This window comes from Ochlerotatus camptorhynchus, unplaced genomic scaffold (assembly GCF_037179485.1).
Source record: "Ochlerotatus camptorhynchus isolate MF236.1 unplaced genomic scaffold, CSIRO-AGI_Acam_v1.1 ptg000516l, whole genome shotgun sequence".
NCBI lineage: Eukaryota > Metazoa > Arthropoda > Insecta > Diptera > Culicidae > Ochlerotatus > Ochlerotatus camptorhynchus.
The window spans coordinates 47,221-62,364 of record NW_027041000.1 but is presented as its reverse complement, the minus strand read 5'-3'; the positions used below and the strand labels follow the sequence as shown (position 1 = coordinate 62,364).

General features: G+C 39.5%; 1 protein-coding gene across 1 annotated transcript; it reads left to right on the top strand.

The window, feature by feature from the left end:
- Positions 1 to 12,278: 12,278 nt before the first annotated feature.
- On the top strand, positions 12,279 to 13,494 carry LOC135712906 (uncharacterized protein K02A2.6-like). Its single transcript, XM_065236003.1, has one exon. It carries the CDS (start codon positions 12,299 to 12,301, stop codon positions 13,424 to 13,426), a length of 1,128 nt encoding a protein of 375 aa, XP_065092075.1. The 5' UTR covers positions 12,279 to 12,298; the 3' UTR covers positions 13,427 to 13,494.
- The last annotated feature ends 1,650 nt before the right edge of the window (positions 13,495 to 15,144 follow it).

Genomic DNA, 15,144 nt, shown 5'->3' with positions numbered 1-15,144 from the left:
TTATTTTTCCTGCTCGGGCAGGCTGAATTGTATTCATCTAAAAACATTTAGCTTGATCCTAACCCGTTCAGATTTATGGCAGCATTTATGGAGGCAAAGTTGCCTGCAAAAAGTTAAACGTCAAAGGTTGTTTATCTTTCGATAGTTGCGCTCTGGGATCCAGGGTTCTTCCAGGCGGTTTTCTCCCGATGGATTGTGAGCAGTTACTCTGATAGTTTGCGATACTGTTTTACAAAATTTCGCATTTAGAACAGCTGGAAGCGCAATCATTCCCGAAAAAGATCCCCTTCTTCCAGACTGTTTCAGAAGTGCACCATCCAACGATGCAGGGATGTAAGCTTGAATGAACTTTTCGAAGAGTTTATTCTTTCGCCGAATAAAATCGCTGCTATGGATCGGAAACCAGCTAATCTCGGCTAACTTACAGTTTCAGTGGTTTGCTGCCGGTTGTTATTTCGATTGTCATCTATTCGCAAGACCTGGAGAAGGCTGATATGTTTTTCGACAATGTTTTATGAATTTCGTGGGCCACGCTCACTTTACTCTTCTCCGCCAGATGGTCAGTTGTTGATGGTGTGCTGGTTCTTCTAAAAAAGTAAATTTTGCTGAAATCGACATGAATTTTTCATCCTACTTCGTCTACGCACTAAGCATAAAAAGCAAAAATTAATGCTTTTTGCTCTATTGCAAAATCTAATGGTTTTATGGTTGCTTTTATAATGATAGAACACGTTTATAAAGTATTATATCAAGACATGTATAAACAATTGCTAATGACGTTTATGCTTGAATTACAGAACAGTTTTAAGGAGGGATTGAGAACTGGTTTAAATTTATTTTTAAATCAAGACAGTTTTTGACTATAAAAGGTTTTTAAAACAGCTAAAAACTGAATTACTAAGCAGGAATGTTTTACACTTTGAAATGCTGTATTTAAACTAAATGGATTGTTCATTTCCGTTATAAAACCATCATAAATCAGAGTGGATGCCAAATGGCTACTGAATTGTTACTTGGGAGTGTTGCCATTTGGCAACATACTAACTTTATGTATGAAATGTGTGAAAACAATGTCTTTTGTTAGTGTGACAAAATGTAACTTTACATTTAGTACATTGTATGCGAGAAAACCCTTTACATCCAGGCAATTTACATTTTTTTCTAATCACATCATTGCCCAAAGTGATCGCTTCCATCGGTACAAACGTATCTCATCGGAACGTATCTCATCGGACCGCGACTTTTGTTTGTTCTTGATATTTTTTCTACTTTATGTGAAAGCCTACCTCTTTTTTTGACACTACTTGTGCCAAATCTACACAACGAATCGGCCAGGTCTGTTTGAAGGCAGCCAAATCCAGTAGTTTGGGCTCTTTTCTTGCGTTTTGCCTTGCAAAATTCAACGTCGCAAAAATCACCGATGAGTTTTCAGGTTCAAAAATTCATTGCATTATATTTTGGCGTTATTCATTGTGCATCAGGGGTTGGAAAACTAACACAACATGCATAGTCATGATATCAATTGACGTTTGAGTGGTTTTTATGAGTTTAAAGCTTGAATGATTTTTTGGCGTTGTGAGTGTGAGTGTGTGAATATGCATGAGAATTTCAAGCGTGAATTTTGTTTGCCGCATTCGCACGCGAGTTTATTCTCGCAGGAAGGCTCAATGAATGAGATTTGAGAATGATTTTCCGAACACTGCTCACCCCAATGGGTCTGGGTTCAATACCAGCCGAGGTCGGTGGGATTTTACTGAGGCATAAAAAATCTCAAGGAGCATAAGACATACAGCTTAAATCCTCACTTCAAGACCAACAATTGAAATGGCCTTAACTCAATTTTGTAAACAAACCTTGTAAGGCCATTTTCTCACGAACCGAAACCTTCATTCGCAAACCTAAACCACAATCGGGTAGAGGAGAATTTCCCCTACCTGTTCATTATGTTGGTTTGCCTTTGCGGACCTCGGTTCACGAGAAAATGGCATTACAAGGTTTGTTTACAAAATGGAGTTAAGGCCATTTAAATTGTTGGTCTTGACTTGTGGGGCCTGTTTGGCAAGTATTGCTTCATGAAGTGGCTCATCAAGTGACAATCTTTGCCCGGAAGGCGTGTCGCAAGCAAAAGACGTGTTAATATAATCTATGAGAGGTCTAACTTTGTAGAGGCGGTCATGATCGGGGTGGCCAACAGTTTGTGAAGATCATCATCATTGAAATGAATCACGGAACGAATTCTTTCGAACCGATTAACGATTCGAATATGACGTTCATCAAGTTTCTCTATTGTTTACCCCTCCCCCTTCCTTTGTCACATTATGTCACAAATTCATTTGTCGTCTCTTTTGTTCCTCCGCTGTTTGAATGGTGGACGGAGTTTGACCTCAAACTCCGTCATCCATTTAAACCGCGGATGAACAAAAGAGACGACAAATTATCTGGGCCTCATCTGTTTACAGCTTATTTGGTAATGCGGTCATTTGTTTTTCGACTAAAGGGCTGTTCATAGACTACGTAGACAGTTAAGAGGGGAGGAGGTTGACAATTATCCACGGCCCATAAAAATTAAAAAAAAAGTATGGACAATTGTCTACGCAGAGGGAGGGGGGTGAAGAATCCTAAAAACAGTCTACCTTGTTAACGAACAGCCCCTAACTTTAAAAGGGGCTTTTCAAAGAATTTTTGACGTTAGACTACGTCTGTGATTTCTATATGGGGGTACACTTAGTGAAAATAGAACATGTAACAAAATTATGAAAGATTTTGAACGTTAATAACTCAACTGCCCCTGGACCAATTTCAATAATTTTATCACCAATCGATCAAAAATATAAAAACCTTATCATTTTTCGAAATGTATTTTTTTTTAATTGCACGGATGTGCAACTTTTTCTATAATAGTTAAAATTATCACCGATTTCCTGCGAAAAGCGATTTCCCTAACACAGATTTCAAAGTTGAATTCCATCCAGTCTCACCTAACGTTGTTTATTCAATCACCACGTGGTGAGTGGTGGTGTTCTCCAGTACACAACGAAAGGCTCCCCGAAAGCAGCTAGTTATCAAGGCTGCCCTCAACCGCTGATCGGATAAAGTTCCAATCACCGTGTGTGGTGGTGTCCGGTCGTCGGCATTAGCAGCAGTGCTTTCAGCGCGTGGAATTGAATATTGTTCTCCAGTACACAACGAAAGGCTGCCTGCAAGCAGCTAGCTGCAGCCCACATGAGCATCCATAGAAGGAGGAAGAAGCCGCGCCACTATTGATCGGAATCAGTAGCTCTTCATGAGTCGCTGTGGGCCATTTATGCCAAGCCGGTCATACTATAGAGTATGAGTAGTATGAGTACACAAGCTCCTGCTGCAGTTAACAAACAACATTTATTATATAAGAACACATATTCCTACGTCACCATTGCGTACAACCCCATAGGGCTGTCCCTTGTAGTTTTTAACTAGTATTTTCAAGTTGGTAGAAGCCAATCAAGAGCGCCCTTGATCCCCTTTCTCATTTTACAGCAAGTGTAATCAATGTCCTCCTCTACCACTTGAACTAACTGAAATGGGGTCGTTATATGTTATGTGATCCAAGAACTTCTTCTCAGTCAGTAAAAACGGTAGCTACTAGCAGGGTTACTTCCACTCACTTGCTATAAAAAAATGTTTTTCAGAATTATGAAATCATGAGATGATATAGTGATAATTAGTACTTGTAAGTTACAAGATGAAGACGTGAAGTATGTGTTTGACACATAAAATCGGTCAATATTGCTTTCAGTGCGTCACAATCAGCGATTTTACGACTCGTGAGTGCTCACTCTGAGTGAACGCTCACGAATCATAAGATCGCTTATTGTGACACTCTGAAAGCAAAATTTACAGGTTTTATGAGTCAAACACAAACTTTACACCCTCTTCTAGTTAGTTGCAAGTACAACATATTATTATATCATCTAATTATTGTATAATTCCGAAAAATATGTTTTTATAGCAAGTGAGTGGAAGCAACCCTGGCTACTAGGTCTCCAAGTCCCACTAAAGCAGTTCCATGCCAAATGACGATGCATTTTTTAACATTTAAAACCACTTGAAAATTGACAAAAATCGTTGAACAAGAACTTTTGGTCAAACAGTTTTACTTTTTGCTAATATTCTTTTTTATGTAATTTCTACACAGGAATCAATATTTTATATTTGATATATTCTTAATCGTTATCTGTGCAAACATTATATCAAATAGCTAGTTAACAAGAAGTTTAAAAATATGGCCAAACGATGATGTTCTAAGATTTTTGTCAATTTTCAAGTGTCCATGGTTTCAAATACTCTTTAAATTTGCATTTTCATGAACTTATTTAAAAATTAAATTTTAAATAGCAAAGATACACTGTCGGAAATATTTCAATTTTTTACTCAAAATTAAAAGAAAAAACGTGTATATTTTTAACAGAATCACTTTACTTTTCTAAAAAACTTTGTCTCAAATTTTTTTTCGATCAGAAGCAACGTTTTAATGCTACAATTTATTGAAAAATGTTAAAGACACCATTTAAAAAAAAAAACGAGATCAAAATAGCCGAATTTTTCAAAAATGTGAATGATTATACATAGCACATAACCATGCAAAGTTTCAAGTAAATCGGAGAAGAAAAAGCCTAAATTTTTTAATTTTTATCCTAATTGGACATGAACTGGTCACAAACCACTTCGACTCTTACGCACAAAATGATCTTTTATTGTTATCCGGTAATGTCGACGACTGCCACGTAAAACAAAATATCATTAAAAAGCGATTACTATGAAGCCATTCATACACACTAATCGAGTCAGTACGGTTTTACCGAGTTTTTGAATTGCGGAACAGTTCGGTAAAAGTTTAAAAATCTGTGGAAAATTTATTGATGAGAAAATTTGTTCTGAACTGTACATACTTAGTTCTGTTAACCCCATTTAATGATAGAAAATAAAATTGGTCGATTTCATTGATTCCTTACGGATAACGGTCATTTGAATTTTTACCGACTTTTTCAGTAATTCAAAAACCCAGTAAAAAAATACTAACTCCTGTAAAAAAATCTTAGTGTGTAGACATACAATCACCTCCGTGGAAGTAATCAACAATGATTTTTAATCAGGATCGATCACTCGCCCCATTACACCACAAATATGTCGAATGGTTTAACCACTGACAAACAGACATAACACATTGAATATTTTTCACTTTAAAACATCGTCTGTTGAGTATAATGTGATGGCCAGTACGCTGAACAGATGGCGGTGGTAGTGTGTAAACGTCAAACGCAAGGGAATTGACTATGCGTGCCACAGGTGGTGGTACTACCAACTAAAAAAACATTTAAATTGATCGACAAACGCGTGTTTTATGAACAACTTGCGAGTGTTATGTCTGTTTGTCGGTGGATTAACCATGTGATTTTACCAAAATTCATTTCATCGTGACGATCACATCATTACAGCCCGATAACCGTAATCACGGCATTACAACCCGATCAAGACCTTATATTCTTGCACCACTATATTCCGGGGATGCCTTCGTGAGACAAATCAGCTCTAAGCATTTGTAAATTTAAATCCAAAATACACGCAATCGTCGTTGTTCTGTTTCTAAGTGGTCTTTCGTTCATATCTCCTGCATTGGAAAATGTAAAAAATGTGAGGACACATCGTAGAACGATGTGTATTTCTTTGAATGTTTAATAATATTTGAAAATTGTCTCATCTGTAAACTTTCTATCTTTACAAAAGGTTTAATGCGACATCTACAGCTCATTTTTTGTATCATAGTTTAATAAATCATATCAATATGTATATAAACGCCCTTGCTCAGAGAATTTAAATCAATTTAATTCATTATAACAGAGTCAAACGCAAGAAGCTCTCGTGTCACGTTGTCTCAATATTATTAATATGCATATTCAATTACCAAGAAGGATATACAAACATATATTGTGCCGTTGCTCGTTACTCATCCCACTGGCTGCACTTCATATGTACATTATCCTTATGCTGTATAAACAGACTCAGATTGCACTGACACTGAATGCAGACATGCATGCATGCATGCATGAATAGAAGCAGTAATTTTCACTTCATGATACTGACTTTACGATGATGACGCGCTGTGCAGTCTCTGAGGATTTATACCTTCCGTACTGAATGCAGCACAAATGTTACGAATTTAACCTCAAGAGCTATGTACAGCACCAATAAAACCTCCAATTGCAGTATTTGAGAACAATGGAAAAAGGTCTGATTTGGAAGTGAAACAAATGCCAAAAGTTCATCTGGATACACATCTGGCCATTGTGTGTACTGCTGTTGCATTTAGTTTCGAACTGATATCATTGCGTAATAGATGTTTGAAATGTGCAATAGTTAAATATTGAAAGAACACAAACGGTTTTGATTGTGAAACTTAAAGCAGATATATGTTAAAGGACAATGCTTATCAGTTGAGAAATATTACCTACTGTGCTTATTATACTATTAATTACAATGTTGCGGCAACTATCTTTTATCGTGGCTGCTTGTCTCCAGTTTATTGAGATCTGATCTGTATGTATGTATGTAAGGTAGCCACCATCCCTTCAAAGATCTTGTCTTGTTTGCAGCTCCACTTCCAAGATCAATTTGAGCTACCGATCTGAACTCACATGTCGCTGTATGACCCGTAACCAGTGACACTTACACGAAATCCACGGGAATTTAAGAATCTCCTTCCAACGATACTATCCAACAAATCGAATAACGCAATTCGCAATACTTATTAAGCTTCCTACAGGATGGTTTGTAAAGAAGGGCGCTTCAATATCACTGAAACTGTTGAAGTAGAATTCAAACCATTAGAATATATATATGATAGTATTTATTATATGATAGTATTTATTCCCTTCTAGACTCCGGTTGTCGTTCCACTCCATCGCCCTCCAGTTTATTGAGATCTGAAATGTGCAGGAAATGCGGGGAGAAAGGTCATATTGCAAGGGCTGCACGCAGAAACCAAGGTGTATGCTCTGCAAAAAAGAGGACGGAAACGATCATACGACGGGCGGCTTCAAATGCCTAGCATACAAAAGGCTATGGCAGACCAACAGTAATGGAGGTAACCCAAATAAACCTCAATCATTGTGACACTGCTCAGCAACTGTTATGGCAGTCGACAACAGAAACAAAGTGCAACGTTGCAATCATTGCAGAACCGTATCGAGTCCCTCCCGATAACAGTAAGTGGATAGAGCTGGGATGGCGGCTATACAAGTTATGGGTAGTGTAGAGAAGTAATGAGCAAACACGATGTAACATTGAATTTAATAAAATAAATAAATATTATTATGTGCAAAATAAGACCATATTATATGTAAAGCTCGATTCGAGATTGTTGCGTCGACATTGGTAGTCGATATAATCTAAATGCGAAGCAGTGGGATGCACAGTGACACGATCGGTTGAATTGAGAGCCGAGAGCCTGCTTACGATTCAATGCGAGAAAACACGATCTGCGCACGAGAAAACTATGAGAGGTTGGAAGATGAGGAGAGGAACCGTTTCGTAATTATGTGTGAATGTATGTGTGAGAAAAAGCAGAAACGAATTCTCGATTGGCAGTAGCTGAAAAGAAAGGTTGAATGTGTGTGAGCATGAAGAGCGAAAGTGGTGGATAAAAAAAATAAAAAAAAAGGTTGTAAGATTCCCAGCGTACAGTTCCCGATTCATTCTTTCGGCTAATGTACTGAAGTACAGACGTGCTAGGCCTAACCATGGAAACACCGGTGGAACACGACAATGGCGCAGCATCGCCTCCCAAAAAGAAGTAAGTTTAGAATAATAAGAAAAATGGTGCAACGGTCGTATGTGTTGAAGATTATTAAAATTTGTGATTAAAATGATTATGTGCAACATGACAAACTTTGAACAGATTTTTTGTGAAGAGTAGTCAACAGCAGGCTGGCGAGAAAGGACAGTTTGGCTGAAGTAAAAAAAAAAATGACAAATTTACCAGCAATTTGGCGAGAAAAAGGACAGTTTTGCTGGAGCGAAAAAAAAATATGAATAGCAACCTGGCGGGATAAGGACAGTGTTTGCTTACGTAGATAGTTTTTAGCAGCATCCTGGCGAGACAAGGACAGTAGATGCTGAAGTGGATGAATAATTTAGGCAGCTATTTGGCGAGAAAAAGGATAGTTTTGCTGATGGATTGAATTCAATATTTTTCAAGACGCTAACTAATGCACTCAGGTTAGATTTGGAGTGATGGATATAATTAACAACGTAACGAAAATAGGAATGGTTTTTTTTTTATGGACAATAATTACATTTGTGAGAATGAGAATGGTTTTGATTGAGTGGAAGATGCTTAAATTGAAAAAAAAAGAAAATGAGGAAAATTTTGCATTTATAAGACAAATATAAAAAAATACAAAATGAGTTAAGAAGACTCCGTTTATTAATAAAGGTAATAATTGCTAGGGGTTAACCATCAGAAAGCTAATTGTTTATTCTGTAATAAAATAATTGACGGCATATATGTATTTTGAGGATTCATTCCCACCCAACATTTTATTTTATGTATATTATTACAGATTGTTTTAAAATTATACGTAAAATTCGTGTTTTGTGTGCAAAGTGGAAAGTGATGAAATTTTTTTTGTTCGATTTACATTATAGGAAAACTTCTAAGAAAAAGCTACGGAAGTCGTTAACATTGGCAATTAAGGAGAACACGTTGTTACGGGAAAAGATATTCCAGTATCAATCGCAAGAGATTGGTTCTGGGTTTTCGGGCGCTCCATCGAGCACATTGCGTGAGGATGTGAATATTCCTATTAACGCCGGTAATGAGTCGTTACTCATGACAACCATGAATAACATGACGATAAGTTCTCTTAATGTGCCGGAATGTAAGCCTTCTGAGGGCGAATCTGAAATTGACAAAGCTGTATTCGAACACTGGAAGGAAGTGTTAATGTCGGCACTTGACCTTATTTCTGCGACTGACGAACGATCGAAGATGGCCATTTTCAAAATCAAAGCAGGACCGAAGTTGTTGGAAATTTTCAACAGCACAGAGACAACAACAGATATGCCTGATGAATATGAAGTTCCATTTTCAAATGCAATTGCACGCATTGATGAGTATTTTGGGTCAAGAGCCTATACACTGACGCAGCGCAGCAAGCTTTTGAATATGATTCAGTCCCCAAGCGAAACCAGCATTCAATTTATCAGAAGAGTTGGGGCCGCTGCCAAGCTATGTAATTACGGGATTGACGAGGAAATTGAAGCAATCACTCGTACCGTTACTAAAGGAGCTAGTGACGGGCGAGTTCGCACCCTGGCCCATCGAAACTGGGTGCGCCAACGTTCGCTCAAAGATCTCATCGATTCGGTGCGAGACTGGGAAGTTGAGAAATCAAATGAAGAAGATTTCCAACGGAGTCGCGGTCAGCGAGTGGCCACTGTTGCTGCACTTGTTCAAGAATCACCTGAATCATTCAGACGTCAAAGTACAAGCAATGCAGGTAGTTGGCAGAGTGGATACAAACGACCAAACTTCCGTGGAGGTAGCCGAGGCCGCGGAGGATTCCGACAACAACGACAAAGTAACGTGTATGATACTCGGTGCTGGAGATGTGGCAGTGTATTCCATACAGAAGCCGTATGCCGTGTTAAAGAAAAAATATGTAATGCATGCGGCAAGATGGGTCACATCTCACGAGTTTGTCCTGATCCAAACTCTGGCTTCATTAAACAAACCAGAGCACAGAAGCGGCGCTGGAACAATGTCACCGACGAAGTGGGCAGCAACATGGCAATTGTTCAAAAGTCCGAGGAAAAACCAGTTCCGGATGAACAGGTAAATCAAGTACTAAATAATTCCGCATAGAATTTATCACCTAATGCGTTCATCGTATTATTTTTTTGTGTCCTGATGGTATGAATTTGTACTGGATACCGTATTTATTTTCTATTATTTCAAACAATCAAATGAATTCGCTTTAAAAAAATAAAAAAAAGAAGAGAAAATTTTTGTGCATTTTTCTTTTTGATACAGTTTACTTGCAGCTTACTTATGAAAATAAAGAAGATTCAATAATGGATATAAAATCACGTAGCATTTTTAAGTATTATTCATTGATTAGATGTGTATTTTCCAGGTATCGTACAGGCAGTTAGTTCCAGAGGATAAACAGCTTGAAAATGTTGCTTATCATAAGAAAATTTGTTACACATTCGAATCTCATTACCCTCATAATGAGAAGAAGCAAAAAGAAAGTGACGCAATTATTTCTGCTAAAGTGGCAGGTACAGAGGTTAGCTTTTTCATTGATTCAGGAGCATAAGTGAACACAATTACAAAGATTTTATTCGATAAAATCCTTGCAAATGAGTTCTCGTTGGATAAATTGTATGATCTAACCTACTCTTGCGATGTACCCACTAAGAGCATATGCAGCAAATGCAGATATTAACGTAATAGCGCAATTTTCGGCGGAACTATACATTTCACCCGACAGACCAGTTTATTTGGAAAAGTTTTACGTCGTTGAAGAATTTAGAGCTCTGCTGGGTTTTAATACAGCTACTAGATATGGCATTTTGGCTGTTGGTCTGGATGTTGTCGTTAAAAAATCGCAGGAAGATTCTTGGAAATGCGAGTTGAGAACGATAAGTGCTTTGGTAGAAACGGATTGTAAAGAGTTCCCTATGTTCAACATTCCACCAGTATCACTGAGGTACAACAAAGAAATGCCTCCGGCTCGGAATATCTATACGCATATTCCACTAGCATTCAGAGACTTGACTAAACAGAAATTGGATTACTTACTGCGAACAGGAATAATTGAAGTGGTTACACCTGACATGGACCGATCATTTTGTTCGTCCCTTCTGGTGGTTCCGAAGGACAGGGATGATATTCGCATAGTCATCGATTTGCGAGGTCCAAACCGGTGCATATACAGAACTCCCTTCAGAATGCCAACATTTGAATCGATTGTGATGGAGTTGCATGGTGCTAAATGGTTTTCAACCATCGACTTAACGAACGCATTTTTTCATGTGGTACTGCATGAAGATTGTCGCCACCTAACTAACTTTTTTGGGGGAGACTGTATGTATAGATATTGCAGACTACCATTTGGATTGACAAATGCACCGGACATCTTTCAAGAAACAGTTCAAACAGTTATCTTGAATGGCTGTAAAGGAGTCGTTAATTATTTGGACGACATTTTAGTATTTGGAGCAACAGAAAGCGAACACGATCAGAATCTCGCAGAAGTAATGAATCGACTTGAGAACCACAACGTTGAAATTAACACAAAAAAGTGTGCGATTCGTAAGCAGGAAGTAAAATTTCTTGGATTTAGTCTTTCTGCAGCTGGATGGAAAATAGAAACTGAGAAAATTTCAGCTATCCAAAATTTCCGTAGGCCCATTACAAATGCAGAAGTGAAAAGTTTTCTTGGCCTGATCAATTTCGTTGAAAGATTCATTCCCCAACGAGCAGACAAGACTCGGCTGCTTCGTGAACTGGCAAAGGCAGAGTCATTCTACTGGAACGAGGGATTAGAGGAAGAATTTGAATATTTACGAAACGAGGCTTGGAAGAAGATCAGCACTCTAGGATACTATAACAGAGAAGATAGAACAGAGCTTTTTGTAGATGCTTCCCCATTTGGGCTTGGTGCTGTGCTGGTGCAATTTGACATAGATTCAACTCCAAGAGTAATCGCCTGTGCATCGAAGGATCTTTCGGTAGCGGAACAGAAGTACCCTCATACCCAAAAAGAAGCTTTAGCTATGGTATGGGGTGTGGAGCGCTTTACCATGTATCTGATGAGCATTTCGTTTGTGATAAGGACAGATGCCGAATCGAATGAATTCATTTTCGACGGCCTACACAGGATTGGTAAACGGGCGGTTTCTCGAGCGGAAGCGTGGGCTTTAAGGCTTCAGCCTTATGATTTCCGGTAAATATCTTGATTTCTTTTGTTTAAAGTTGTAGTTTTTATTTTTTTATATTTAGAGTTGAACGGATTAGTGGCGACATGAATCTGGCGGATGCTTTGTCCAGGATGGTCATGAGATCTCAGCCATTAGAATCGTTTGACGAAGTGAGCGACAGACATCTACTTTATATGATCGATACAGGCTCTATGGAGATTTCTTGGAATGAAATAGAAGCTTGCGTCGAGAACGACACCGAGTTCGCCAAGGTAAGATCTGCCATTTTGATAGATACGAGTCGCAAGAGAAAGAACTTCGGACACTCGGGGCTATGCTATTTAAAGGAGATCGTATTATTTTGCCTGTGGCATTGAGAAGAAGAGCTATTCAATCTGCACATCAGGGTCATGTTGGTATAGGATCAACAAAAAGGATTCTCCGAGAATATTTTTGGTGGCCAAATATGAGCACCGAAGCAGCTAATTTCGTGAAACAGTGTGAAACGTGCTTAAGGCTATCCCGCAAGAACCCACCAATTCCACTCACAAGCAGGGAGCTCCCCAATGGTCCGTGGGAAATCCTGCAGTTGGACTTCTATACCGATAAGGAATTTGGACATGGTGAGTTCCTTGTCGTAGTTGACACTTACTCACGATACTTACACGTGGTCGAAATGAAGAATATAGACGCATATAGCACTAATGCAGCTCTTAACAACATTTTTGGTGTGTGGGGATTGCCTCTAGCTATTCAGAGTGACAATGGTCCCCCTTTTCAGAGCACAAATTTCATTAAAACCTGGGAAGATAAAGGAGTGAAGATTAAAAAATCAATTCCGCTCCATGCACAGTCGAATGGTGCAGTTGAATGCCAAAACAAAGGTATTAAAGATGCTTTGGCAGCTGCAAAACTCGACAAAATAAATTGGAAGACAGCATTAGAAAGATATGTTTCGGTTCATAACAAAGTGCTTCCCTTGTCCCGTTTGGGAGTAACGCCTTTTGAATTATTAGTGGGCTGGAAATTTAGAGGGACATTCCCATGTCTATGGGAGTCAAGCTCTGAAAAATTAGATCGAGGAGAAATCAAAGAAAAAGATGCAGACTCAAAGCTTCAGAGCAAGCAATATGCTGATTTGAAACGTGGAGCCAAGGAATCAGACATTGCGATTGGTGATAGAGTCATTATATCACAATCTAAACGTTTTAAATCAGACCCAACATTCGGATCCGAACGGTTTACGGTGGTTGCAAGGCAAGGAGCAAACATTGTAGTGAGGAGTGATAGAGGCGTTACCTATTCGCGAAACGTGCAAGATGCAAAGAAAGCACCGGAGGTAAATATTGAGCCTTCTACTGACTCAGCGGAGGAACAGGAAGATAAGCCACCGAGACCACAAAGATCCAGGAAAATTCCAAACAGGTTCAACGATATGCACCTTTATCGAATTTTCCAGTGACATCAACATTGAGGTAACTGTTCATCGATTGATAATGCATTTGTGTAAAATAAAAATAAAAAAATACAATAATGAAAACGTGATCCTCAAAAAGTTTTAACATTTGAAAGACAATCTATTATCCAAATCCAAAAAGGAGAGTAGGGGAGGAAGGAATTGTAGAGAAGTAATGAGCAAACACGATGTAACATTGAATTTAATAAAATAAATAAATATTATTATGTGCAAAATAAGACCATATTATATGTAAAGCTCGATTCGAGATTGTTGCGTCGACATTGGTAGTCGATATAATCTAAATGCGAAGCAGTGGGATGCACAGTGACACGATCGGTTGAATTGAGAGCCGAGAGCCTGCTTACGATTCAATGCGAGAAAACACGATCTGCGCACGAGAAAACTATGAGAGGTTGGAAGATGAGGAGAGGAACCGTTTCGTAATTATATGTGAATGTATGTGTGAGAAAAAGCAGAAACGAATTCTCGATTGGCGGTAGCTGAAAAGAAAGGTTGAATGTGTGTGAGCATGAAGAGCGAAAGTGGTGGATAAAAAAAATAAAAAAAAGGTTGTAAGATTCCCAGCGTACAGTTCCCGATTCATTCTTTCGGCTAATGTACTGAAGTACAGACGTGCTAGGCCTAACCATGGAAACACCGGTGGAACACGACAGGTAGATACCCTATTCAAGAAGTGGTTGCGAGCTCATACGAAGGTTTCGTGATCGCCAAAATCAACGGAATCTTCATGTGTAGTTGTTACGCACCCCCCAGATGGACGATGGAGAAGTTCCACGAGATGCTGAATGGACTTACCGAAGAGCTGATCGGACGACGACCGGTAGTCATCGGAGGAGACTTCAATGCTTGGGCAGTGGAGTGGGGAAGCAGATGTTCCAATGCAAGAGGGCACAGTCTGCTGGAAGCTCTGGCAAAACTGGAAGTTATGCTGACCAATAAAGGCACCAGCAGCACTTTTCGCAGAGATGGCCGGGAATCCATTATCGACGTTACTTTCTGCGGTCCATCGCTGGTGGCAAACATGGATTGGAGAGTGTGGGAAGGATATGCCCATAGCGACCATCAGGCGATCCGATATGGCATCGGCCAACGGAATACTGTGGCAGTACGGAGGAAGGCTTTCGACAAGGATCTTTTCGTTGAGGCACTTCGTGTGGACAGGAGTCCCGCAGATCTAAACGCGGACGAGCTGACAGAAACGTTAGTGAGAGGTCCAACGGTGCCCGCTGAAATGTGCCCAAAGAAGCTGAAAGTCATCGTGGAAGGACTTTTCCCGAAGCACGACCCAACGACCTGGCCACCTACACCGTAAGGAGAAGGAGAGGGAGATAACGTCGAAGTCACCAACGAGGAACTCGTAGCAGTGGCAAAAGGATTGAAGGTGAAGAAAGCTCCCGGTCCAGATGGAATCCCCAACGTAGCGTTGAAAGCGGCGATCCAATCATCTCCGGACATGTTCAGGATGGTGCTGCAGAAATGCCTGGACGAGGGTCTTTTCCCTAACAGGTGGAAGATACAGAAGCTAGTGTTGCTGCCGAAACCAGGAAAACCGCCGGGGGATCCAGCATCGTACAGGCCTATATGCCTGACACTCGGAAAACTCTTGGAGAGGATCATGCTAAACAGGCTGACCTAATCAACGGAGAGTAAGCACGGATTGTCAGAGAGACAGTTCGGATTCCGGCAAGGGAGATCGACGG